The sequence below is a fragment of the Paramormyrops kingsleyae genome, chromosome 9, assembly GCF_048594095.1.
Source record: "Paramormyrops kingsleyae isolate MSU_618 chromosome 9, PKINGS_0.4, whole genome shotgun sequence".
Lineage (NCBI taxonomy): Eukaryota > Metazoa > Chordata > Actinopteri > Osteoglossiformes > Mormyridae > Paramormyrops > Paramormyrops kingsleyae.
Genome location: NC_132805.1, coordinates 28,114,325 through 28,139,582, shown reverse-complemented (window position 1 = coordinate 28,139,582; position 25,258 = coordinate 28,114,325). Strand labels below are relative to the sequence as shown.

General features: G+C 43.7%; 1 protein-coding gene across 5 annotated transcripts in view; it reads right to left on the bottom strand.

The window, feature by feature from the left end:
• The window catches only part of cobl (cordon-bleu WH2 repeat protein), a 58,255-nt gene extending 33,149 nt beyond the window's left edge, over positions 1-25,106 (bottom strand). Inside the window, exons 1-4 of one of the 5 annotated variants that reach the window (XM_023806237.2) lie at positions 24,946-25,106; positions 24,510-24,565; positions 4,811-5,011; positions 598-808 (exon numbers count right to left, since the gene is read on the bottom strand). In XM_023806237.2, the coding sequence (XP_023662005.2) occupies positions 598-808; positions 4,811-5,011; positions 24,510-24,553 (456 nt within the window). In that variant the 5' untranslated portion in view covers positions 24,554-24,565; positions 24,946-25,106. Of the gene's footprint in view, positions 1-597; positions 809-4,810; positions 5,012-6,515; positions 6,669-24,509; positions 24,902-24,945 lie in introns of those variants that run through there. The other 4 variants (XM_023806239.2, XM_023806238.2, XM_023806241.2 and 1 more) reach the window with 4 other exon arrangements.
• Positions 25,107-25,258: the final 152 nt, after the last annotated feature.

Below are 25,258 nucleotides of genomic sequence, written 5' to 3'. Positions count from 1 at the left end.
CACACAGCAGCAGCACCGAGGCAATGAAACACAGTGGCAGAGAGCCCTCAGCCTCATTGTTCCGGAATATTCCGCAACACAGCAGTACTACTTACTACACATAAAATTAAAAAAACTGGATCACAAGGTGAGATAGTGATCACCATCTCTGGATTGTTGAACGACGGGGGGTAGTAACAGTCTCCGGTTGCTCTTTCTAAAAAGACGCAGCTGGTCACTGAATCGCTAAATTGCTCCTAAAGGTTAAATCATTCCGAAAGTAACTTGACAGTTGTGTCACGAGTCAATGCAGAAGCTGATTAATGTGGACAGATTAATTAATGTTGCATCCACAACAGCTATCGAGCCTGAATTAAGGTATCAAAATGTAAAATTAAAACAAAATTTGCAGAATTTCCCATGTTCTTCAACAACAAAATACAAACCTCTAATATAATCTACAGCTTATTTTTAATAGACACTAATTCAATGCCTATGTATCTTAAATCTGCAGAGAGACTCGAACTGATGCAGATGTGAAAAGCCAAAGTCTGGTTTCGGAGTCACCAGAAAGCCGCCGTCATCGAGCGCCAGCTGCTTCCAGGGACCAGAACTCACCTCCGGCACTCGGGGCAGGGGCTTCCGGATCACTCTGCCTTCCGGAACCTTCTCTTTGATGAGGACGTAGCGCACATCCAGCATGCCGAGCAGTGCATTGGGCTTGAAGGGAACAGGCTGACCCGCGGGGGACAGCAGCTCCAGGGTGTGGTGGACCGGGTTCAGGTGGTACCGGCCGCACAGGTCCACCAGCAGGTCCATAAGTGCTTTGCTGGGGAGAAAGTGGGAGGGCAAGCACTCATTAGCGACGGAGAGCCGGGGACTGGGGGTGGTTGGGGGGGGGGGTATAGGGTTACTGAAGCGGCTCCAATGGGAAGACCTGTAATTACCGCGACTGACGAACCAACACAGAAGAGCGCTCGGATTACCCAGTTACATAATCCTGTGGGACATCCTAAATGACAGCCAAATTCTAACAGTTTGACCTCAGTGACACGCTGCACCTCTGGAAAAATCAAAGCGTGTTAATCTTGGGGCAATGAAATCTGCAACGGTCTGTAAGACATAGAGCGGGGAAAAATGACGTAGCCGGTAATCTGGGAGGACCACACTTGCAGAACAAACGTCACGGTGCTATGTGCGAAGCTGTGCATTTTCCACTGATGGGCACGAGGTTTCAGTTACAATAAACTATGGATGCATTTGAGGAACACACAGCCAGTGAAGTAATGGCGAATGACGAGCGTCGGTCCGGGAGGAAACCTAAGGAGGCCGAACTTATCAGAGCAAAGCCAAACCGAAATCAGAAGATTCGACACAAGGGCCCAGGAAGCCTGCAAAAGATTCATCCTACAGAATGGTGCCCAAGTCACCAGGCAACAGCTGGTATGTTGAAATACCCCCTGGTGGACTGCTTGATATTTATAGGTGTTTGTAAAGAAGCTTGGATTTTCCTCAGTATTATTCACGGAAAAGGCATCTCATCTGCACCTGCTGGGGCCTGCTGGCGTGGCGACGGCACCCTGGCCTCCTCGGCTAGGCTCTGTGTGTGAAGCTTACATGATCTCCCCGAGTTTGTGTGTGTTTCTGCAGTCTCCTACCGCCACCTATAAGCACGGGGTGGAGTCTGTAAATCGCCCCTAGTGTCTACGCCCATGTGGGGAAACACCCAACGATGTAACCCTACTGCCACATTCTCGTAACCCCAGAAAATGAAATGATGCATCAAAAACTGTTAGCATTCCAGTTAGTATTTCATAAACCACTGTAAAACACAAAGACCGACACGAGACGGTACTAATCCCTGCAGTAGATGTTTCCGAGTCCCGTGGCTTTTTCTCAAACTCTGGTTCCTTATCACCCTCTGCATCTGAGAGAGACAATGGGACACACATATAGCTAATATATAGAATAGCTATTTATTCATCACCTGGGGCAAATTCAGCAGCAAATTCATGGATCTCATGCTCCATGACAGACAGCGGTGAGAGGAGGTTTTGTGGCTTAGAGCACAGGGCCAGTCAGCATCCAGCCTCCCTGCAGAAGTTGGGTTTAAGGGCCTTGCTCAAGGGCCATAAGATGATATAAGGGTACTGGGATCACTCTACTGGCCAAGGGATTCGAACCCATGACCTTCCGGGCAGAGATCCTTGGGGAAAAGGTTACACACAGCCACCATGGTGTAACCACTTACTCAAGCATGGTGTCTAGGAGAAACAGTGTAGCTAAGCAGAAACGGAGAACGTTGAGAGGGGCAGGATTCAGCGCCAGGGTTAAAGCCATGCATTCAGCATTTGTATGTATCATTTTATTATTTTATATTGCCTTCAGAAAGTACTCACTTATCTTCCAAAGGGAAGGATTCCCCCCGCTCAGATCCACCGCATTTGTGATACAGCTTCACACATTTATCTTTCTGAATTTTTGTCCTCTGTACCAAAGCTTGTTAGTTGGGGAGGAATGTTAAGGTCTTCTGAGAGTGTTTAGGACACACTGTTCTCGTGCTGGCCCTGAGCTCAGGGTTACTGTCCTTCTGGAAAATGCATGTCTGATTGCTGCACATCTCTTGCTGACAGAAACAGGTTCTCCTTCAAATCCAGGCCAGCACCTTCAGGTTTATATTTTTATCACAATAATTTGAAATTATCGAGAGTTATACTTTGGAAAATGATCCACAAAAATCCAGGGGATTTAATGGTGGAGCTGTTTCCCGAAATGCCTCACAGAGATTACAAGAGAGTGCAACTGCAGAAATGCACTCTCTGTCTTCAGGGCGACCAGGAGTGAGGCGTGATGTAGTGATACAGTTGTAATTGGGGACCTACAGGGCTGTCAGAATCTGCTTCCAGTCCCCCCCCCCCCCCCTCGGATACACGGAAAGGATTAAGCCTTCTCCACGGGTGAGATGCAGGGGTTCTCATGACGACAGAGAAATACAAATGTTGAAGTTTAAATAGACTTACAGCCTGACTGTTTTGTTTACATCTGTCATCCATTGAGTTAAACAAAGAAGGCCGTCAAAAGGATTTTTAACGAGCTGATTGCAGCGTCAACATGTAAAATCAGCAGCTGACGACAGGCTCCAAGGCCTTCGGAGTCTAATCAGAGAAAACAATCTAAACGCAAAGGAAATCTGACAAGGACAGGAAATTCTGACCAGGTTCCCATGAGGGAAACCCACAGAAAAGCAGAAAAATCTTCTTTACTGGATTCCCCATGGTAATTCTTAAAAGGTGATTTTTTTTCCTTAGAAACACAAATTTAAATGCATTTCTGTTTACAGACTATGAGCAACTTTCAGACTGTTCAGCTAATTCCTAACTAGACCAAACAGTTTCCACACACTATAACCACCGTTAAAATGTAGCCAGAGCATGAGTAGAAAATTTGAGAAGATCTATAGTTTGAGAAGATCTATAGCTTGATTTATTTTTTATACAGCTGGAAACGGCACAGCTCCCCCTACATTCTGCATAAAGGAATAAACTCACTGCTGTTTTAATAATGCCTTTTTTCAGGCCAATTATGTGCGAAATGTACTCGTATTTCTGCATATGAACTACTGAAAAGGTTACACAGCTCAAAGCGACAGTCTGGTCAAGAACAGAAGGTTATCACTGAGCTTTCTGGCGGCTCGAATTTAGAAGGACATCAGCAAAAAGCCAGCCACAAACCTATTCCCTCATCACTATTACTGCATCACTTTACTGTAATATCTTTTTCATGATGAGATCTTATGGGGTCATTGCTGAACTGAGGCTTATCGAATTGTTATGTGTTTATCTGTATCTTTTTCTTATCGCATCCACGTGTCTAGATGTGTTTCGTAAATCGGGGGGAATGTGGACAGCTTCTGATAGCTATAAGGTCTACCAGCAGACCCTTCACCCAGCACATGTCACTGTTTTATAAAGAGCAAACACCAGCAGCTGTGTAATCAGTCATTATCGTGATATTAATGGTACGCTCTGCAGTCACCCTGCCATATATCCAGCTGTCAGCGAACACACCACTAATGTGAACGTAATCTGGACATTGGCGGGGGTGCAATGGAAACAGCATCTACTGCCGTCGCTCTTCAGACGTCTTTTCAGATCCACTGAGAGCAATGGAACCTCGACAGCTGAAGCTGTGCTCCAGGTCACAGATAGTGACCGTACAGGTCAACATCTGTGAAACTCAGCTGTGCTCAGAAACATAGAGGAAAAATAAAACCTAGATCTGCAGGATATCACATCGCGATATGAGCAACAGGGCTTCAGATGACGGCCGTAAACATTTGTTAGTAATCTGTATGGATTCAGCGTATCTTTATGTTTAATAAATGTGTCAGATTTTAAACTGTAAAAAGCACCACCACACCACAAAAGTCTTTTGACCTTGTTTATCCACAATCTCCACTTTCAAAAGATATTGTGGGCTGCTGATCTGTCCCTTTCTTCACCGCCACATCAGTGCTTATTGCTTCTATGATTTACTAAAACAGTAGCATGTTTAGCGTGCTCCACTAACCGAATTCATTAAACATAAGGATATGCTGAATTTATACAGATGACTAACCTTTGGGCATCACAATACTCCTCTCATTAATATTTTAGTTGTACTACTAAGCTTAACAAATTGTGGGCGTAAATAAACATCCATATAGTACCAAAAAGCCATCGTCCATATAAATGTTTACGCCCTGGTGATTACTGCACATGTGCCATATAATCACGGTTATATCGCGATGTTATTCCGTGCGCCCCTAGAGTCACCCATGTCGAACATTTACCTGCCGTCCGTCGTCCCATCAGTCTGGAATCCTCCAGGGAGGCTGATGCGAAAGTCCACCATGGGATAAGCCATGTTCTCCTTCTTGTCTCCACCCTGTCCGCCCCCGTCCGGTACGACGTTACGGGCGGTGGAGAAAATTTTGCGGGGGGCAGGCTGGGGGGGGCCTGGTGGAGGAGGGGCTCTGGCTTTCATCCTTCTGCTAGAAAAGTAACAGAGAACATTAGCATGAAGTGTGATACTGGCAGAGTGTAGAAGGACCGTGGAGCAAAACTGGGGACACATTTAGATCAAAGAGATTCCACCCATCCATCCATCCACCCATCCATCCATCCACCCATCCACCCATCATCAGCCTAGGCAGTGGGCACAACAGACACTTTATTAAACATGAAAAAAATTCAACTGTAACTAAGACAGTAACACAAATTACTGAAACATGCTTAATTTGACTGAAATAGATTAATTAGACATGTTATCCATTTATATAGTTATATTTTACAATATGTTGATACTTTTCATACAGACCAAAAGTATAATCTTTTCACACTTCAATAACCCAAAAATTCAACTTACAAATACATTTGACATTTTGAAAAACACCATCTCTTTAAAAATAGATGGATCCGTCACAGTGGTTAACTTAGCATAAATGAATTGCTACAATTTACTTGGAACTATGGACCTACATTGCATAGTATCAATTCTACATATATACTGCATATGTAATTAGGTGAAATAATGATTCCAATAGTAATCTGAGATAATCCCGTCGGCACAGAGTAACAAACAACAACCTGCACACTGTGTTGTTTTCTGGTTGGTTGTTAAAATCATGTTTGTGTGTAACGTCTGAAAAATCCAGTGACAGAAACTGCCATTTTACCACGAGTAACACAGACCCTGGGAGCTTTGAGCTTCAACTCAGCCCTGGACATAAACTCACCATCAAATTCTTTTCTACTCTTACAGACCTCTAATGTAAGTTCTTCAAAACTTAAACCCAAATATGAATGATGAAAATAGTAAGGCTGTGGCTTTCAAAGACGTCACAGACTATAATTCTGTGCATGCTTGCGTAACCCCTGTTTAGTCAATGTGAGAATGAATTTTGACTTTGAACTTTGACTTTCTGGAATCAGACTAGCCTTTATCGTATGAACCTCAGTTAAAGATGAGTTTCTATACGTATTTAACCACAGATAACATAAGATAACAGATACAACGCAACAGATAAAAATTAAGGTGGCAGATTCAGCCACTCCTGAATGCAACTCAAATTACAGTATCAGTACTAAACACCCAAAATATTCTCAAAAATAAGCTATGAAATATTTTACAACAAGGCACATACCCAAAAGTAAAATAAAAACAAATGAGTTGGGAGTTATTATTAGAAATTTCTGTTCTTCTATCAGTCACCTAAATTTTTTGTGAATATGCAAATGCAAAGTCTTAAACATATCCAGCAGCTTCACTGTTACGAATGTGATTTAACAAACATCTAATACAGAACAATGACTTAAGTTATCAAAACATAGATAAAACATAAACAAAAGCTTGGTGCTCTGCACGACCTGGAACAGAACCCAGGCTCCCCCCTTCCCCGACCCCCGCCAGGATCATACATAAAGAGGTTACCATTAATAGCTTCTGCAGCAATAACTGACCAAAGGATGCCCACCAAGGAAAGGATCGAGACTCACCCGATAACAGTACGGTCTTAGAGAAGTCTGCAAACCCACTGACGGAGGATTCAAGCAATTCATAGATCAAAAGGTCAACCTACTGTACACTGGACACATCAGACGAGGGCTTTTTTGTGCAGCTTCTCAGTGGAAAGTATGAGTCTTCAAGGCCTTTGGACCTCAGCCTTCCTTAGTTAATCATTGATAACAGATCCCAGAGCTGTCAACATCGCTACGTGATCATGTCACGGATTCCTGTGCATGTTATGCAACCAGCCGAACACTTTCCACGTCCTGCGGACAGAACTGGCACATGTTGATGAAGTCAATGACGCTCAGTCGCCTGTAGGGGTCGCTAGAGAGGGTGGCTACAGCTGATGTTTCTTTAGGAGCTACAGAGGCAGAGTAGATGGAGGAATGATTTAAAGTGCAGCCTTTTCCGTGTGACCCATGGCACGGCCAGCAAACTCACCTCAGACAAAGCAGCCCTTTGGGTAGAACCAGTAACTCTATGACAGAAGGAAACTCTGTTTGAATCTTGGCAGCGGAGAACACAGATAAAGATCTCTGGGGTGCTACAAATGGACCCCCCTCCTTCACAGGGAGGACACCTTGAATTTAATACACTGTTTGGGCCCGGCTTGACTTGGAACTAAAGTTTGCGTTTCGCTTTTAATTCCCGTAGTGCGTAATGCGTACATCAAAAAATACATTAAAAAGAATGTTTACAGCCAAATCATACATAAAAAAAACATGTTTACAGCCAAAGTGTGTAGAAGAATTGTGATTCATTTATTTATGTTACGTTGACGTATCAAAAGTGCTTAAGCTAAATATACTATGGTTTGTAGCCGATGGGGGATATCAGATTCCACAGTACTACTGTAATTTCCTGCCAATTTATTATAATTTTTTTGCTCCAATACCTTATTTAGATGTCTTTGTACAGTTTGATATCATATGGATACAGATATATGACTAAAGAACATCTACAGTACCTGCTGATGTGTTTGTCTTCATGAAAATTTGACAACAGATACAGTGAGTGTAGAACTGAAGGAGAATAGATCGGGGCGCCTATGGACATAAGGAGCAGGATGAATGGAAAGGCTACTGCAGGTGCAGTTGGAACTAATGAGCTCACCATGCTACCTGCTCCGCCGATGACATCCCGTACTGTGTGTCCTCATAACTCCCGCCGTTTAGACCCGTCACAGGCAATAATGGCCAGATTAAGAGATCAGTCACTATAGGGCCCTGTCCACATTCTATGACCCAAATAAGTCTCTGTCCCCTGCAGTTAATCAGTGACAATTAATCAAACCATGTTTACGGGACTGTGGACAGGGAACCCTGAAAACAAAAGGCACCGCTTTTTTGTAGAATATTCACAGCACTGACGAGTGCCAAAGACTATGAATAAACACGTTCACAACCATTTTCTTTTGATTTTTAGCATTTACCTTTTTTTTTTGCAGTACAAATATGTAGGGCTGTCAGTATCAATTATATTAATAATCGAGTAACACAGATTAATTTGACAACTGAATAATCATTATAGATGTATATAAACATATTTTAGGCAGCAGGAGGAAATGGTGTAAACCCACATACCCACAAACTTCCCACTGCACCACTGTGCCCTCAGTACATACTGTAGACATGCAGCTGTCACATTGCAAGGAGCACCATAGTCAGCTAGGTTGAGACCATCAATAAGCTACGATAAGACATTTCTGCTGTCATATGAAACAAAACTTAGCAAGTTTAGCAATTCTAATGACGATCCCTTTTCAATATTATCCTGTATATGTTTAAAAAAAAGTTCAAAGTTTAGAGTTGCTGCTTTTGCACGAACCCTGCATGCGCTCTCTCAGCCAGTCATAATAATTTTCGTCCTGACTGTTGGACTCACTCATGGATTGTAATGTGTAGTTGAGAGAATATTAACAAACATGATTGAGGAGGAGAAAAACAAAAAAGAGCTGTTTAGGATAAGCCATACCACCTGCAGTTCAGACCAGGTAATCCATCTGAAGCTAAGCAGGTTTGGGCCTGGCCAGTACTTGGATGGGAGACCAACTAGGAAAGCTGGGCTGCTGCTGGAAGAGGTGTTGGTGTAGCTAACAGGTCAGCCCATCGAGTGGCTCCCACTACAGTGATGGGGACATTGTGCTGTAAAATGGAGCCATCTTTCAGATAAGATGTTAAAATGGAGGTTCTGAGGTCATAAAAGATCCCTGTGCGTCCTTTGAAAGATTAGAGGTGGTGCCCCGAAGTCCTGGTTAAACTGCCCACTGTGGCTCTAATCATCTCCTATATTTAACTGGTAAATTCTCTCCTGCCTCTTTCCCACCTTAGCTACTGGGGAGGGTACTGACAGAGAATGGCTGTTCTCACGTCATCTAGGTGGGTGGTGGGCAGTTTAAGCGGCTCCCCATTGGTTCTCTGAGCAGCTGGGGCGTCTTAAAAAGTGCTATATAAGTGTAACATTCATTCATATTTGTCTTCCAATGATCAGAAATATTTTTCTTTCCATAGACACTATACTGAGTAAAAGCACTGCTTTATTTCTGTTGGGACATCTTGCAGCAAACACCACCAACTTCTACCGACAATCACATGCACATTGTACCTCAGTAAGACACTGCCGAATCAAAAACCTCAATAGAACAGAATAGAAGCTTTACTGTCATTGTATTAAATACACAACAAAACTAGGAGTGCCGCTCCTATTCAATGCAATAAAAGAAAAGAGAAAGATAAAAAGGCAATAAAAAAGCTACTGTATTATGTAAGATGATGAGGTTAAGTGACAGGGCTAACCGTTTTAGCAACAACTATTTTGAGATACAGCAATCATAGAAAGTAAATCAAGCAAAATAGTTTAAGTCAAATTAATGAGAAAGATGCTAAGCTACTCCCAGAGGCTAAAGGACACATAACTATGGCAAACCTCCCATTACTGGGTGAGTCCATCAAACCAGAAAGTTTCCTTAGTCTTTTAAGATGTAGCTGCACTGCAGTCATGCTGTTGTGATATTAAAGTTCTGCTTTGCGCGACTTACAGATGAAAGCATTTTTAAGCACTTTTACTGCAAAGTGCTTCCACATAACTGAGGCTTTCACACCATATCTGGACCTTCTTCTGCTTTGCACAGACTCACTTCCACCATATTGCCAAGTCATCGAGAAGGGCAATTATAATCAGCGCTTTTTTAAAACAGAGTAATCAAGTTTAATAGAGTAATCATTATGGTGTATGCATGTTATACTTTCACTTTCAACATTTATAGTGCCAGGTCCAGGAGTTGGGAACACCTTGCTTTAAAGCACAATGGCTTGGAGGTTGTCTTAGGGAGCACGGGTTCAACATACAACATCTACGACATCATCAAGAACCACATCAATAACAATATGGATTTCTCACAGACACAAAAGGACACTTTGAGTCCTCCAGGATTCTGGCTCCTGCCTGACTGGTTTGGACTTAATCATTAGGATGAGAGGGGGCTGTATTCATCACATAATGTCAGTAATTTTACAAATGTTTAACAAAGGTGGTTACATGCACACTGTATCCTGCCGAATCAAAAACCTGAATAGAATAGAATAGAATAGAATAGAATAGAAGCTTTATTGCCATTCAATTATATTCACAATGAAACTAGGAGTGCTTCTCCTGTTCAGTGCGATAAAAGAAAAGAGAAAGAAATAAAAAGGCAATAAAAAAGTTTAAGGAAAAAAAAAACACATAATAAATACTTCTATGTATATGCATGTGTGAAAACAGCCAGCCATAAAAGGCAGGCAGTAACTATAAAAACATTGGATGAAGAAGATAAATCGATGGATTATGGCACTTCTTAAATGCTGATATTGCACGGAGATTTATTTTGTTGTTGTTTAGTGATCTTATGGCCCATGGGAAGATACTGTCCTTGAGTCTGGAGGTGCGTGATTCGAAGGACCTGTAGCGTCGACCAGAGGGCAGCCGGTCAAACAGGTGGTGTGTAGGATGGGCAGAGTCTCTGAGGATGTTTTGGGCTCTGGAGAGGCAGCAGGAGCCAGCGATGGCTTCCAGGGAAGGCGGAGAGGGATGACTGAATGCGACAATCGCAGCAGCCCAGCTTGTGTTGAGTTGCACGTAACTTTTTAAATCTTAACTTTAGCCTGATAAATATGGTCAGTCCATTTTTCATCTGCAAAAACATGAGTAACCAGAGGTTTTAAAAGTATTAAAAGTATAATTTTAAATCACTACAATTACCATAAATAGGAAGATTCACACCTACAGTTTTCAAAGTGACTGTTTACATTTATTTATTTACACGTAGGGCTGTGCAAAGTGACCAAAATCTTATATCCTGATACAAGTCATATCACATCCCAAAACAATATATATCATGACTGAACTGTATTTATGGATTAGCTGCGGTTAGAATTCGACAAAAATCCACAAATAAAAAGGAGCAAGGTCACAAATGTAACGCGATCCACAGATAGACAGGACGTGATCCACAAAAGTGCAAAACCCTTTTCACATGTACAAATCACTCTATTTATGTGGTTATGATTTTATACAACAAAAACATAAAATACATATCCCTGGAAAGTTAAATATTTATGGATCATGATACATATACTACATTGGCAAAAGTATTGGGACACCTGCCTTTACACACACATGAACTTTAATGACATCCCATTCTTAATACATAGGCTTTAATATGGGGTTGGCCCACCCTTTGCAGCTATAACAGCTTCAACTCTCCTGGGAAGGCTGTCCACAAGGTTTAGGAGTGTGTTTATGGGAATTTAGACCATTCTTCCAGAAGAGCATTTGTCAGGTCAGGCACTGATGTTGGACGAGAAGGCCTGGCTCACAGTCTCTGCTCTAATTCATCCCAAAGGTGTTCTATCAGGTTGAGGTCTGGGCTCTGTGCAGGCCAGTCAAGGTCACACCAGACTCGCTCATCCATGTCCTTATGGACCTTGCTTTGTGCACTTGTGCGCAGTCATGCTGGAACAGGAAGGGTCCATCCCCAAACTGTCCCCACAAAGCTGGGAGTATGAAATTGTCCCTTTCACTAGAACTAAGGGGCCAAGCCCAACCCCTGAAAAACAGCCCCACACCATAATCCCCCCTCCACCAAACTTTACACTTGGCACAATGCAGTCAGGCAAGTACCGTTCTCCTGGCAACCGCCAAACCCAGACTCGTCCATAGGACGTCCAGACAGAGAATTGTGATTCGTGACTCCAGAGAACACATCTCTACTGCTCTAGAGTCCAGTGGCAGTGTGCTTTACACCACTGCATCTGATGATTTGCATTGCACTTGGTGATGTAAGGCTTGGATGCAGCTGCTCGGCCATGGAAACCCATTCCATGAAGTTCTTGAGCTAATCTGCAGGCCAGAAGAAGTTTGGAGGTCAGTAGCTATTGATGCTGCAGACAGTTGGCGGCTTCTGCACACTGTGCGCCTCAGCATGCGTTGTCCCCGCTCTGTGATTTTACATGGCCTCCCACCTTGTGGCTGAGCTGCTGTTGCTCCCAGTTGCTTCCACTTTGCTATAATACCACTAACAGTTGACCGTGGAATATTTAGTAGCGAGGAAATTTCACGAATGGATTTATTGCACAGGTGGCATCCTATCACGGTACCATGCTTGAATTCACTTGAGCTCCTGAGAGTGACCCATTCTTTCGTATATGTTTATAAAAGCAGAATACATGCCTAGGTGCTTGATTTTGTACACCTGTGGCAATGGAAGTGCTTGGAACACCGGAGTTCAATGATTTGGAGGGGTGTCCCAATACATATGGCAATATAGTGTATTTGTGGATTGTCTTCTGTGGGTTACAAATAATAAGGTCCAATAAAAACTTACAAGTGCCACATCCCATGAGGTGGCATGTAACCTTGTGAACTGTCATCCCAATAACAAAATAACGTTACCTTAAACAGTGTATTTTGTGACACCATGAAAGAAACGATAGAGCATAATATGAAACGATAGATGTTTTTATTTCGCCATCCGATACAAGTCGTGATATCGCTCAGCCCTACATACCAGTGAGGATCCGGAAGCGTGGTCTGCCAGTTTTGGTTAAGGGCATCGCCGAAGGGCCCAGTGGTGATGTTATTGCTCAGCCAGCCATGAGATATGAACCAACAACCTTCCAAACTCACTGAGCTACACATCACTATGTCCGTTACCTATACAATTAGCCAAATTTACATAAGAATCACAGTTAAAACAAATATCATAAAGATGACAATATGCATATAACCGAACCAAAAGAACTCTTCAAAACTCTTCTTGAGAGACGTGATAATCCATAATTGTGTGTTAATTCAGCTCTGTGGTCTGAACCTCACGCTTGTATTGCTGCAATTCTACAGCCACGAAGGATTAACTAGCAGTGCTACAAAAATCGGGTGCGTTAGTGCACCTTACCCTGTGCTGCAAATGGACAAAGCGCCCTTTCTCTCATTTAAAGTTCAGTACATCTCTCAAGTTTCAATGATTTCTTTGGGTTCCATTGCCCCAGGGCCATTAAAATGAATTAATGAAACTGAGTGCCCAAATGAGATGAGGCACTCAGATGGTGTCATTTCTGTGTTCACCGCACTATATGCATAATGTCAAACGTGGAGCGGCTTCGTAAGAGGGGGATGCACTGGGCAGTGTAGCATATGTTCAGCAGAGGGTTTGGGTTTGTATCCAAGGTGAATTTTTTTTTTGTGAATGCAGGATCAGCCAATTCCTGGAGCAATTGAGGTTAAAGGACTGGCCTTTTCAATCACTCTACTGACTATGGGATTTGAACCTGCGACCTTCCGATCACAGACACAGCACCTTAACACAATGAGCAAAACACAGCCCCCTGTACTCATCAATAAATAATGCTTTTGATTTTTAAAAGAATTAAGCAGAAAAGCTTAAAAAATATTTTCAGAGAAGATTGATTTGCAATGTTAAGTGCTAATTAGATATTTATTACGTAACAATACAGATGTGCTAAACTGGGTTCCAGCGATGAATCACCTAGTGATGAACTGGCACAAATCAGTTCCCATATCTAAAAGGCCAGAGGGCTGAATTTAACTGCTGAGCTCTTAACCCTACAAACAGACCCTGTTCTTTGACCCCGAGTTTCTCGCTTAAAGGAGAGCTATAGAAGGCATATGCGAAAAATCAAAGGATTCCTGAATACCCATACTCATGCTTCGAGTGATGGAAAATGTCACTGCCCACTATGGAATACTATTTCTGGTTATTTACCACCAAGAACGTAGATCTCGTTATGGATGACAAGAACATGTCTCTACTGGTATTGTGAGAGTACTGTGTATGTCTTGGGGGAGGGGGTTTGGGGTTGATTTGGTCCCCCCCCCTTGTTTACTAAGAAACTTAATGCAATATCTTCTCTGACATTCTTTGCATTGTAGCGGTTTATTTCCTTTTTTATTGTGTAAATGTGTGTTATGCTCCTGTAGAATGGAATTTTCTCCAGGATCACGTATCTTATGTAATCTACAGTGTTTCTGTAGAGCTTCTCCTTCACCTGAACAGTCGTGTTTTTATGAACAAACAACAAAAACACAAAGATCGACTCCATTGTTTTGTGGAATGCGGGAAACACACAGACGTTATATCTGCCAGGCCAGAAAGGATTCGTCTTTTATTGTGCAGATTAAATCCTCTACTTGGGATGCTCTGTCAATTAAAAACAAGTGTATTCAAACTTGGAGATCATTCCTCTGCTATTTTAAGTGCAAATAAAGAACAAGTGCTATAAAAAGAGAAAACTCCAGCCCAGTCCTGCTGTTTTCATAGCGCCGTGGTAACAGAGCGGTATCATGGAGACAAACGACAATCCACGTCACTGGAGTGGCTTTATCAAAAATGCCGTTTAGTTCCAATGTAGTTCAAAAAAAGGAAAATCTGATGAATGGAACTTTTTTGTAATTAAAAGGGCTGATTATGTGTCCTTCTCTTAGGGCGATGATACATTCTTGCTGGCTGTGAGGGGTTCCCAGTCCTGTGTGTGTGTGTGTGTGTGTGTGTGTGAGAGAGAGAGAGAGAGAGAGAGAACCAAGATGCCCAGAAACCACCAATTTATGAAAAAGTGCAACGTTTACTGAGTGACGCTTTTCTTAGAGCTGCCTGGATATTCACTGCGGGAAGCGAGGCTTCCTCTCTGCCTCCGAGAGGCCGAGGATTTTTATGCAGCAGCAGTGTGGGCCTCGGTATCCAGGGACACCCGACCCTGCACTGGCATTCTGTTTGCAGTTGCTAGGCATGCGGATTCCCAAATCAGGACGGGTCCGCCTTTCTCGGGTTACGGCGCTGGGCTGCCAACGGGCCCCACCCTCTCCTACGGCCGTGGAGACAGCAGCCCCGCAGGCTTCACCATTCCCCCACCCCGTGGAAAAAGCACTTTTGTTTCCAGCACATGGCGGGTGGCATGTACAGTGCGGACACACACTGCCACGCACACGTGTGCTGGGTAAATTATTTAGGGACCAGGTCCAAAGTGCAAATACATCCTAACAGATTATCCCTGACTTTATTGAAAGATGATTCCTTACAGCCATTATCTTTTATGACAGCAGTTTGGAGGGGGGGGGGTGGTTTCAGCATGGATCACGTGCCCTTCGCCCTACCCTATCCTACACGGGATGCCAACCGTTACACGCCAACACACGCACCGCGGCTGGGACACGTATGACCCCAGCATCTCGGCTGCCCTGGCTGACCGAGTCACGTCAGACGGGGCAACAAACAACAAACAGTCCCTCCTACAACCACAGAGGCAGCAGGAGCCGCCAGTGCAAATGTCCGGCGGCGGCGGCGGGTCGGGCCACAGACGGGCCCCACCCGGCCCTTCTTCCCCCCGCCAGCTCATCTTCCCCGTGATTCAGCCCCCCTGGCAAGGCCCTGCAGTCACGCGGCATGCGCTGGAACCTTCCACCCTCAAATTTAGAAGCCGACTTCATAGAAAAGGATAGAACACCGGCAGCTTAATCATCCCCCGTGTGGAAGCTGGTCACGTTTCCCCGACCCCATCTTGCTCTCCACGAGAGACACAGACACACGTGTACATGATACACATGCAGGATGCAGCAAGTTTCGGAGTCCGAGCGGCGGGTCAGATAGCATCCGGCGCATCAGGAGCTCAAAGCCTACTCTACTCTTCTAATGGAACTACTACCATTTTTCTCGTAGTTCTGTTAACTGGACTCGTCAGTGGAAAATTCCAGGCTTTCAGCACAGAACTACTAAGATTTAATAAGTGACTAATTTCCACATTGGTGCTGGAGGTGGCCAGCTGCAGTCATTAATGAAACCCCATTTAGATTGAACTATTCATGACTACCCTCCAGAATGAAATTATTGAATCGTCAGCCAGCAGAAAAACGTAAAAACAGTAATGGGCCTGGTTTGGCTGCCCACAGGCCATATGATCCATCTGTCCATTCATTTTCCACACCCACTTATCCAGTGTCCACTGGGCCACCATATTGCCCATAATGCCAATGGAAAAAAGATTAAAATACAATTTTACAATTCATACACCCAGCTCCTACGTCAGGGGTGGGCAATCCTATCCTGAAAGGGCTGATGGCTATGCAGGTTTTTGCTGCAACTCCCTAATTAGATTAATAATTAGAGGACTGACTGACTGAGTCGTCCTCACACCTGGGTTTGAATAGCTGACCTTAAGGTTATACCAGAAACCTGCACACACACTGGCTCTCTGCAGATGAGATTGCCCACCCCTGTTCTAGGTCCTGCTTCTGAAGTTTTTAGATAAAGATTTTGTCTTTACAAAACAAACTGTGAACGAGGTATCACCACAAACTCATCATGTCCTCCCTTCCTCTGCTGTGGCCCCCATCTTCCAGTAACATTCTCCTTAAACAGCTTCTGCTCTGTCCTTGAAGACACTACTGACAGACTACGCCCTAATATTTGCGTCACCCTCAGCCCCTGCTCTGCACCCCATCCTCCAATTCCACCAGGAGCCTTTAATTAATCTTCCTCACCTCAGGGGGAGCACTAATTACCCGTGGGCGTCAGCACAGTAACAGCCTCAGGTGCACAGATCCTCCGTACGACCTAATCAGCCTCAATATGCAAGACGGACTTATTTCCATCGCTGCAGATACATCCTTAAACCCTCGTTTTATCATTCCATCTGGGGTTTAAAAGAAATTCATCAGTTTATACCTCCAGGCCTGTGGCTTTGTCCTACAGTGCAGAAAGCCTGTATCGTACATGCATGTACAGTATGTACATATGTGTTGTGCATGTGTGTATACAGAGCACTTATACTCCAAATCAGCCATAACCACCTGCCTAATATTGTATAGGTTCCTTTCGTGTCGCCAAATCAGCTCTGAGACCCCACAAGATCTCTGAAGGTGTCCTATGCTATCTGGCACCAAGACGTTGGCAGCAGAACCTTGCAGAAGTTGCGAGGTGGGGCCTCCATGGATCAGTCTTGTTTGTCCAGCACATCCCACAGATGATCAATTGGATTAAGATCTAGGGAATTTGGAGACCAAGTCAAGACCTTGAACTCGGCTTCATGTTCCTCGGACCATTCCTCAACCATTTTTGCAGCGTGGCAGGGCGCATTATCCTACTGAAAGAGGCTACCGCCATTGGGGGATACCACTACCATGAAAGGGGGTACTGGGTCTGTAACAATGTTTAGGGAGGTGGCACATGTCAAAGACCCAAGGCTTCCAACTGTAGTTTGCCCAGAGTATCAAACTGCCTCCGTCTGCCTGACTTAAATTATATACATTTATTTTATTAAAATATTAAAGTTAAAAGAGCTTTATCGGACTGAAAAAATGTGGGTCGGCTCATCCCAAAGCCCGTTATACTGTAACTGGAGTGCGTGACGTCATTTTAAGAAAAAACGGTAGTTAACGAAGTTATCAAAAAGGTAGCGTTTTTTAAGAACGACTAGAAAAACTGTTTCTGTTATTATGTGTTTAATGCATTTTAAAATATATTACAGATAAATGTCACAAATGCAATGCAAAATACTCTGTTGATCTGCGGCGCATTTCCCCGAGCTGTGGCCCGATTCCCTGAGGGTGATCCGGCTCGCAGGATCCTCTCTGCGAGGAACCGAGAGGTTAGACCAGGTCGAGGGGACGCCCACGTAACATCAGGGTGCGGCAGCTTCCGGAAGGTGGGACTGGAGCACGTGCCGGCCCGGGAGGGGGGGGGGGGGTCACTATCTGGGATAGCGAGGTGTTTTGTCGTGTGGTGGGTGCCGCAAGGCGCTGTGTCAGTGCACGCTCCACGACCTGTGAAACGCGGACGACGGCATGGTTCAGAATTTGTGATGAGATGCGTGAATCTTGTGTATCTGCTTTATGAAACATGCTGGAGATCCTAATTAGGGGATCTGAGGATGGGATATATTGTAATATTATTATGATTATTGTAATTATTTCTCACACCCTGTCATTTACACTTCATTTCCTTTGGGGCCGTTTCCCTGCGGCTGCGGCCGAACCTGCTGCTGTTGCTTTTGTTGTTGGTGGTTGTTGCTGTTGTTTTTACTGATGTTTTTGCTGTTGCTGTTATTTCCTCACTTTTTAGCTAGAGGAAGAAGCTGCCTGCTGTTGAACTGGGCCGACATAGAGGTCCAGCCCTGAAATGCTGGAAAATCTAAATCTGGAGCGCTCTCTCTCTCTCTCTCGCTCTCTCTCTCTCGCTCTCTTTGTTTTTTGTTAGTAACTATGGGCTTTGCCAAACTGCCGGGCAGCCCAGAGATAAGGTTCAAGTTCAAGTCTTTTGAAAGATTAACTGCCCCCCTGTTTGCCATGAAGCGATGTCTTTCAGCTTCAGGAATTTTCTCCATGTAGTTACAAAACCACGGTAAGATAGGAGCAAAAAAAAAAAAAGAGAAACACTTCTTTTGCAAAAAAATAAAAGTGCATTGGAAGTTGTTGATGCAGGATGTGTCCATAATTTGTAGCACTGTCAGAGTAGTAAGCTATGACGCTCTGATGTGTGGTACAACCCACATGAACTCCTAGAGGTTCAGCTACCATCAGCTTCATGTACAGATATTATGAGGCCATCTAGGACCTCCTTAAAGATATGAACAGCTTCATACCAAAACTGAGAAAAATAAAACATTATATTTATGTAGCAGACTCTTTTATAACAGAGTCAGACAGTCCCTACAGCTCTCAGGGTCAAGGGCTCAACAGTAAAATCACCCTGCTGGGCCTGGGATTTGAACCAATGATATTCTAATCACAGACATAACATCCTAATGCCCTGAACCACACACCACCCTCAAAAAAGCCATTGAGTAATATTACTTTCAGTTTTACAGTGAAATATATTCTGCTTTTTAATATCAGGGGCTTTGGGTAATATATATAGTATAAATATCTATATATTATTTTTAACTAGTAAATACAGCTGAAAAATGTATTCCAAAAATTCCTTAATTAGGCTACTAGAAACATACATAACGTATACTGTTCCACCTCGTTCGTACATCTTGGTTTTTAAGTCATTTACAGTTCACTTTGAATATCATCCAAGCGAGGATACGCAAGTGGCGAATGCTTAAAATGCCTGTTATTTTTCTCCCACTGCCGCTGCGATTGCAGCTCCTCATGTATCACAAGCTGTACAGAGTGTGCAAAGCAGCCCAAGCCAGCGACCCCCAAACCATCCATTGCTTTTTTCATATTACTCGCGTTGTCTCGCACAATCGCGTGCGCTTTGTTTAGTGGGATTTTCCACTAAACGCTACTTCCACCTATGAAATCTTTGTTTTTAGAAAAACTGCAAATCGCTGTGCTACCATCATAATCTTAACTGATTTTTTTATTCCCGTATGTACTGCAAAGGGTTTGCGAGTGACGTCACAGCAGGCAGAAGTAACTGCGCTCACACCCACTGAGTGGAAAATTGACTGACAGCAAATTGAGCTCAATTGCTGAAAAAAACGCATCTGAAATTGGAAAGAGCTGTGCGATTTATAGTACAAATCGATTTAAAAAGAAAATACATAAGTAAGTATCGGGCGTGGATCGGTCACATTTGGCCGATAACCGATCCATCTAATAGGTATGGATCGGCACCGATACCAATCCGATATTGCGTCTCTACTTAGCATTAGCTTCATTCCAAGGTTATGTGACTGACACAGGATCGGCTGTGTATTGTGTTATTAAATACTAAGGGGACACTATCAGTTTTGCCACTTAATGTGCTTTTAACCCGAAGTGAAGCAAATAGCACTCAACACCTGACAAGAGGTCATCGAAAACCAGGCCTGTTTAGACCTTAATGCCATCAAACAATCTGAGATCACTCTCACTTTGCAGTAATAAAATTACACAGGATTAGAGTTTTTTTTCTCCTAAATACGTCATATACACTATATGGACAAAATTATTGGGACACACCTCACAATCACTTAATTCAGGTGTTTTATTCAAACTCATTGGCACAGGTGTATGAAGTCAAGCACCCAGCCATGCAGTCAGGTTTACAAACGTTAGTGAAAGAATGGATTGTTCTGAAGAGCTCAGTGAATTCAAACACTGTACTGTCACAGGATGCCAGCTTTGCGTTAATTCAGCTCATGAAATTTCTTCCCTGCTGTACAGTAATAATACCTCTGTAATAATAACAAGTGGAAGCATTTAGGAATAACAGAAAGTCAGCCACGAAATTACACATGATTTGAGTGTTTTTGTTTTTTCCCCCCATGTACATTATATAGAGGTAATCAGTAGGTCTATCCCTGAACGGCCAAATTTTTTGATTTTTTCCCCAAATCTGTTCCTAAAATATTGTGGATTTTAGCTAAACGCCCCATCATTACAGCAAACAGACATCACTCCATCGACAGCCAGCCAGAAATCTGACAAACTTCCTAATCAGCATAACTTATTACTAAGATTACATTCTCACATCACTCGAATACTCTACACCACTCGATTTCTCCAGAACCAAACAAATTGAATCCGGCAATAAATAAATGCATGTCCGGCTTCTACATATAAACAACTTCGAACTCTAGCTCATCATTACCGTATCAAATTAATATTAACGTGTAATTAATATTTTTCAATAACACTGAGAATTTTAATTTGTGATACTGGGGAAATATGACTGTGTACTACTTTAAACAGAAAGTCATCGAATACATCAAAACGAGAATTTCAGGATTTTCCTGAACAATCTCTGGAGAGTGTTTGCAAAATAAAAAAACTGCACAATAACGACTTGCAAGAGTGAGATTACACACAGGAAGGGTAAGATAGTGTTTCAGATATGAAATGGTTATTTTAAGCTTGGTCAGACAGTTCCGTTTGTATGGCTTGTGTCTACTCTAATTCTAGTCGCACACTTTGCTCCACCTACTGACAAATGCAGTGGTGTGTGGCTATGCCTGTGATCAAAAGGTCGTTGGTTCAAATCCCAGAGTTGCCAGAGTAATTTTACCATTGGAGCCTTAACCCTCACTGGTCTAGGGACAGTCAAAAATGTACCGTATGTTGCTTTGGACAGAAGGCTCTACTAAATAAATGTAAATACATAAATCTACATACATACACTCTGTCTACATGGCACTTCTCATGTGCAGGGTTGCGACAAGCCTGAAGCCAATGTAGTACGGTCCATTGCAGGGCACAAACACGCACAGACACACAGGGGAATTTAGAGATGCCGTCCACCTAATTACACTTTTTTGGGTGGCGGAAGGAAAGCGGAAAATGCAGCGGAGACCATCGAGAATGACGAGGGAATAGGCGAAGTGCACACACAGTGGCTTGGGGCAGCGCGAGATGTGTGAGGCCAGAGTGCTACCCACGAGCAGACGGCGCTGGGATAGCGGAGGAATGTGTGAGCGTCCAGCGGGACGTCTGACATTTCAGACGGCGCACGCAAGTTACTGTAAGCCAAGTGGGTCCAGTCCAACTGAGGTACCAACACGGACACAACAACACCCCCCCCCCCCCGCCGCTACCATGAGCACAGACCAGGCAGAGCCTTTAAATAACAAGCTGGGGGAGCAGCACAGGAAAGCAGGATAAAGTAACGGGGTGGGGGTGGCTCTGGGAGGGGCGTCCCGCGCGGACTCATGGCACGGCGGCGAGAAACCCTGAACTCGCAGGAGAAAGGCTGAAGAATACAGTCACTCCAGTCAGAAAATAGGGATTCAGGGTTCAGCCCTGGTAGAGTATTGTCCCCCAAGGTACAAACAACATGTCCCTCAATGGTACAAACAAGTTCCTCAGAGCCCATTGCTGTACCTTAAAAGGTACATTAACTTACAGCAAGGGTACAATTGGCAGGCCACTGAGGATACGGCCCTAGTGACAAGTAAGGGCTGTACAGGATGCAAATTGGTGCTTTTTCTGACTCTAAATAAGGTCAAAATCTCCCATAATCAGAAATTTAACAATAATATACAAATATATGGCTGGATAAACATCAGCTGCAGGCCGAACGAATCCGTCCTCCACGGCAGAGCCAGGAGCTGCATTCTCTTCCTGATGGGAGTTAGTGTGGGGCGTTTCAGGGCTTTTCATCGGAAACAATTAAAGCAATCAGCACCTCATCTGAGCGTTTCAGTCGGCAAACCCACAGGGAGAGCAGCCTAGCTACCCACTGCTGAAGCCAAACAGGGAGCCTTATCACTGGGGGGGACACACCCCCCCAAGCCATATATGTAAAAAAGACAGACAGACACACACACACCTACAGTATACTCATATCTTTGTGGGGACCGCCTATTCATTTCTAAATTAATCCCAACAATGACATCCTTAACCCCTACCCAGCCTTAATCTTAACCATAAGTAACCAGACCTTTTGGCATTTTTATTTTTTTGACTGCAGCTACAGATTCTTAAAAAATTGAATTTCCCCTTGTGGGGACCAAAAAATGTCAGTCACAATGTCAAAGTAACAGTTTTTTGAAAAACAAGCTTGTCCCCACAATGTAAGGTATACCTGGACTGGTCACACACAAACACACACACACACACACACACACACACACACACCAGGGCTGGGCAGGTTCCACACACTCCACAGAACAGCTGAACTTCTTAATTTCTAACTAGGAATAAACAAGACATAGAAGCAGCTTGATGACACCCCCCACCCCTTACAAACGGCGGCATGACGGCCTGCCCATCAGCACCAACGGCAACGCGCCCCTGCCTCGCCTCCAGCTTTCGCATTTTAATTCTACCGAGAAGTCGTGCGGCTTTACAGCCTGCTCCAAGAACTGCGGGCTCACATTTCAAAAGCCGGTAACCCAGCTACAAACAGAAGCATCTGAGGTGGACTCATTATACCCCAGTGAGACTTTACAGGCTCAAGCTAACCTTCAAAGAAACCACCACAATTTCATGACTTGGTTTTAAAAGTGAACTTCAGGAGTCTCTCTAATGTATGGCTCACGCTGAACTGTACTATTCCACATGCAGATGGTCTCTCTTTTGTGCTTTAACGGACATTCAGCTACCACCCCCTCCCGATGGCCCAAATTCAAGTCCGCCATAGCCATACCAAAATTTTCACAGGATCACATGCGTTGCCGCCTCAGAAGGTAGCAAGTGGCAAGAAATGCAAAGGGGATGGTGCCCAGGACTATTCCCAAGGCTGACAGCAAGCTAAGGAAATTTCCACGCAGTGCTCAGTTAATTCTCCATGGGAAACTTTAAAAAAAAGAATGACATTCTCATTAAGAAGGTCTTATGCGCTGATTTAAACGCTTAAAAGAGACACTCGGTGTCATTAATTTCTGCAATTGACCACTGCCATTCTCCGGAAACAGGGTTACGTTTCAATCAAACTATAAAGTAACACTTACAGTAAGTATATATACACTATTAACAAATAAACAGCGTAAACATTTGGAATCAGTTCCTTGTGAATAATAATTCCTGGCTAGGAATTACCTGCTGATTGGAGTAACAAATGTTACTCTAAATATCACAAGCAAGCAGCTCCATGAATGTCCAGCAACTGGACGCCTTAAAATAACTGCTCCGACCGCCGTGTATACCTGCCCTGTCATTGCAGTGTATTTACATAAAGGCCAGTCATTCCAAGAAAACCGCACTTACACTACAGCTGATCAGAAAATCACGGCTTTCACACTGAAAACGGGGGATTCGCCGTCTTTAGGGGGAATTTTATCGCAAAATTTTCGATCGCAAAGACACTGCAGGCAGGAGTGAGATCCGGCATCCGGCAGTGCGGGACAAACATGTGCTGAGAATTACTGCTCAGTATGTTTTACACACAGGAAAGTGATAAAAAAACAACCCAAAATACCATTTTTTATCCTCTATATGCGTTCATATACAGTACGACACAAAACGCTGGCACATCAAGTTATAAGTCGAGCAAAATGATCTACACTACAAGGGTTTATTTTCTATTTACCGTATAGTTCAGGTTAGTCAGTTAAACAGCACATTAAACAGATCTGAACTTCATAAAAAGGGAATTCATAGGGCACAATACTGTACACGTGAATCTGAGAGCTAAGCTACATAAAGTAAGGACTTGTATGGAATTGACTGATCCTGCAGACTCATGTGAGCGTATCAAAGTTACATTTTTATCACGATGAAGTTTTTAAGGGCAGGACACTGACTGGTCTTTGGTAAAGTTGACTAAACTGCCCCTTTAACGGCTCGTTTTAAAGGTTAACAGCTGAAGCAGCAGATGGTCCCGGACATCATGCTTTGGCAGCCCTGGGTGGCATGTGTGCGTCTTTTCCCTGCACCGTAATAATGTAATAATATGCTTTCTTACGGGGCAAAAACACAGCCCAGAATCCCGTCCCACGTTACATGATTGTTTGTGCAACAGGTGATATTTACTGATCACACTCTTAAAAATAAATCACTATTTTAAAACAAAAACCGGCAAAAAAAAGTGGGGAAAAAAACCTTGAAACAAAGCATATGCTTACCCTGTCGGTGGTTTTACAGATGCGTCCATATCCCTGACGTCCATAAAGTTTAGTACCTAAAGTTTTCAACAACATCCACAGTTATATTCCGGATTCACGCCGAATGCCTTAATCCGCATTAGGATCCCTAAGCGCTGCAAACGGAGGATAATAAGCTCTACTATCCGTAAACTGAAGTGCAAAACGCCAATTTCCCGTTTCCGAGTAATGCAGGCTAGTCAATACACTGATTTAATGCAATGTCATTAGACCTCAGAATAACGCTGCATGACCATGAGCTACAAACTCCAGATTAAATCAAAAACAGAGTCAGTCGTCAAGTCCAAGAAAGACACGGGCAAATGTCACCGCCCTTAAATGGGACACTTGTCTTTCACCGGGCAAAGAAAAAGCGGAGTGCGAAATGCAGCGTTTGAAATGCGCTCCGGATACTCACCGACCTACAGCTCAGCCATACAGAGCCATGAAATCAGTCGCCCGTAGTGATAAACTGGATCCCCGCACCTCGGATTCTCCATATGGACCCCAGGTGCAGACTGCACTTTCTGCATGTGGGTTATGTTTTATTCCAAGCCCGCCTCCGTCAGCACTTCGCCGGGGTCCATACAGCGGCCCCTGGCGGTCGCTGGAGTTTGTGGCGCAAGAGCAGTCCCCCAAGGACGCAACTTTGTAAAGCCATGCAGTTAGTAGTTAATGTGCTAATATTATTACATCAACTTTATAAGCTTAAGGTGATACGCGCACATACC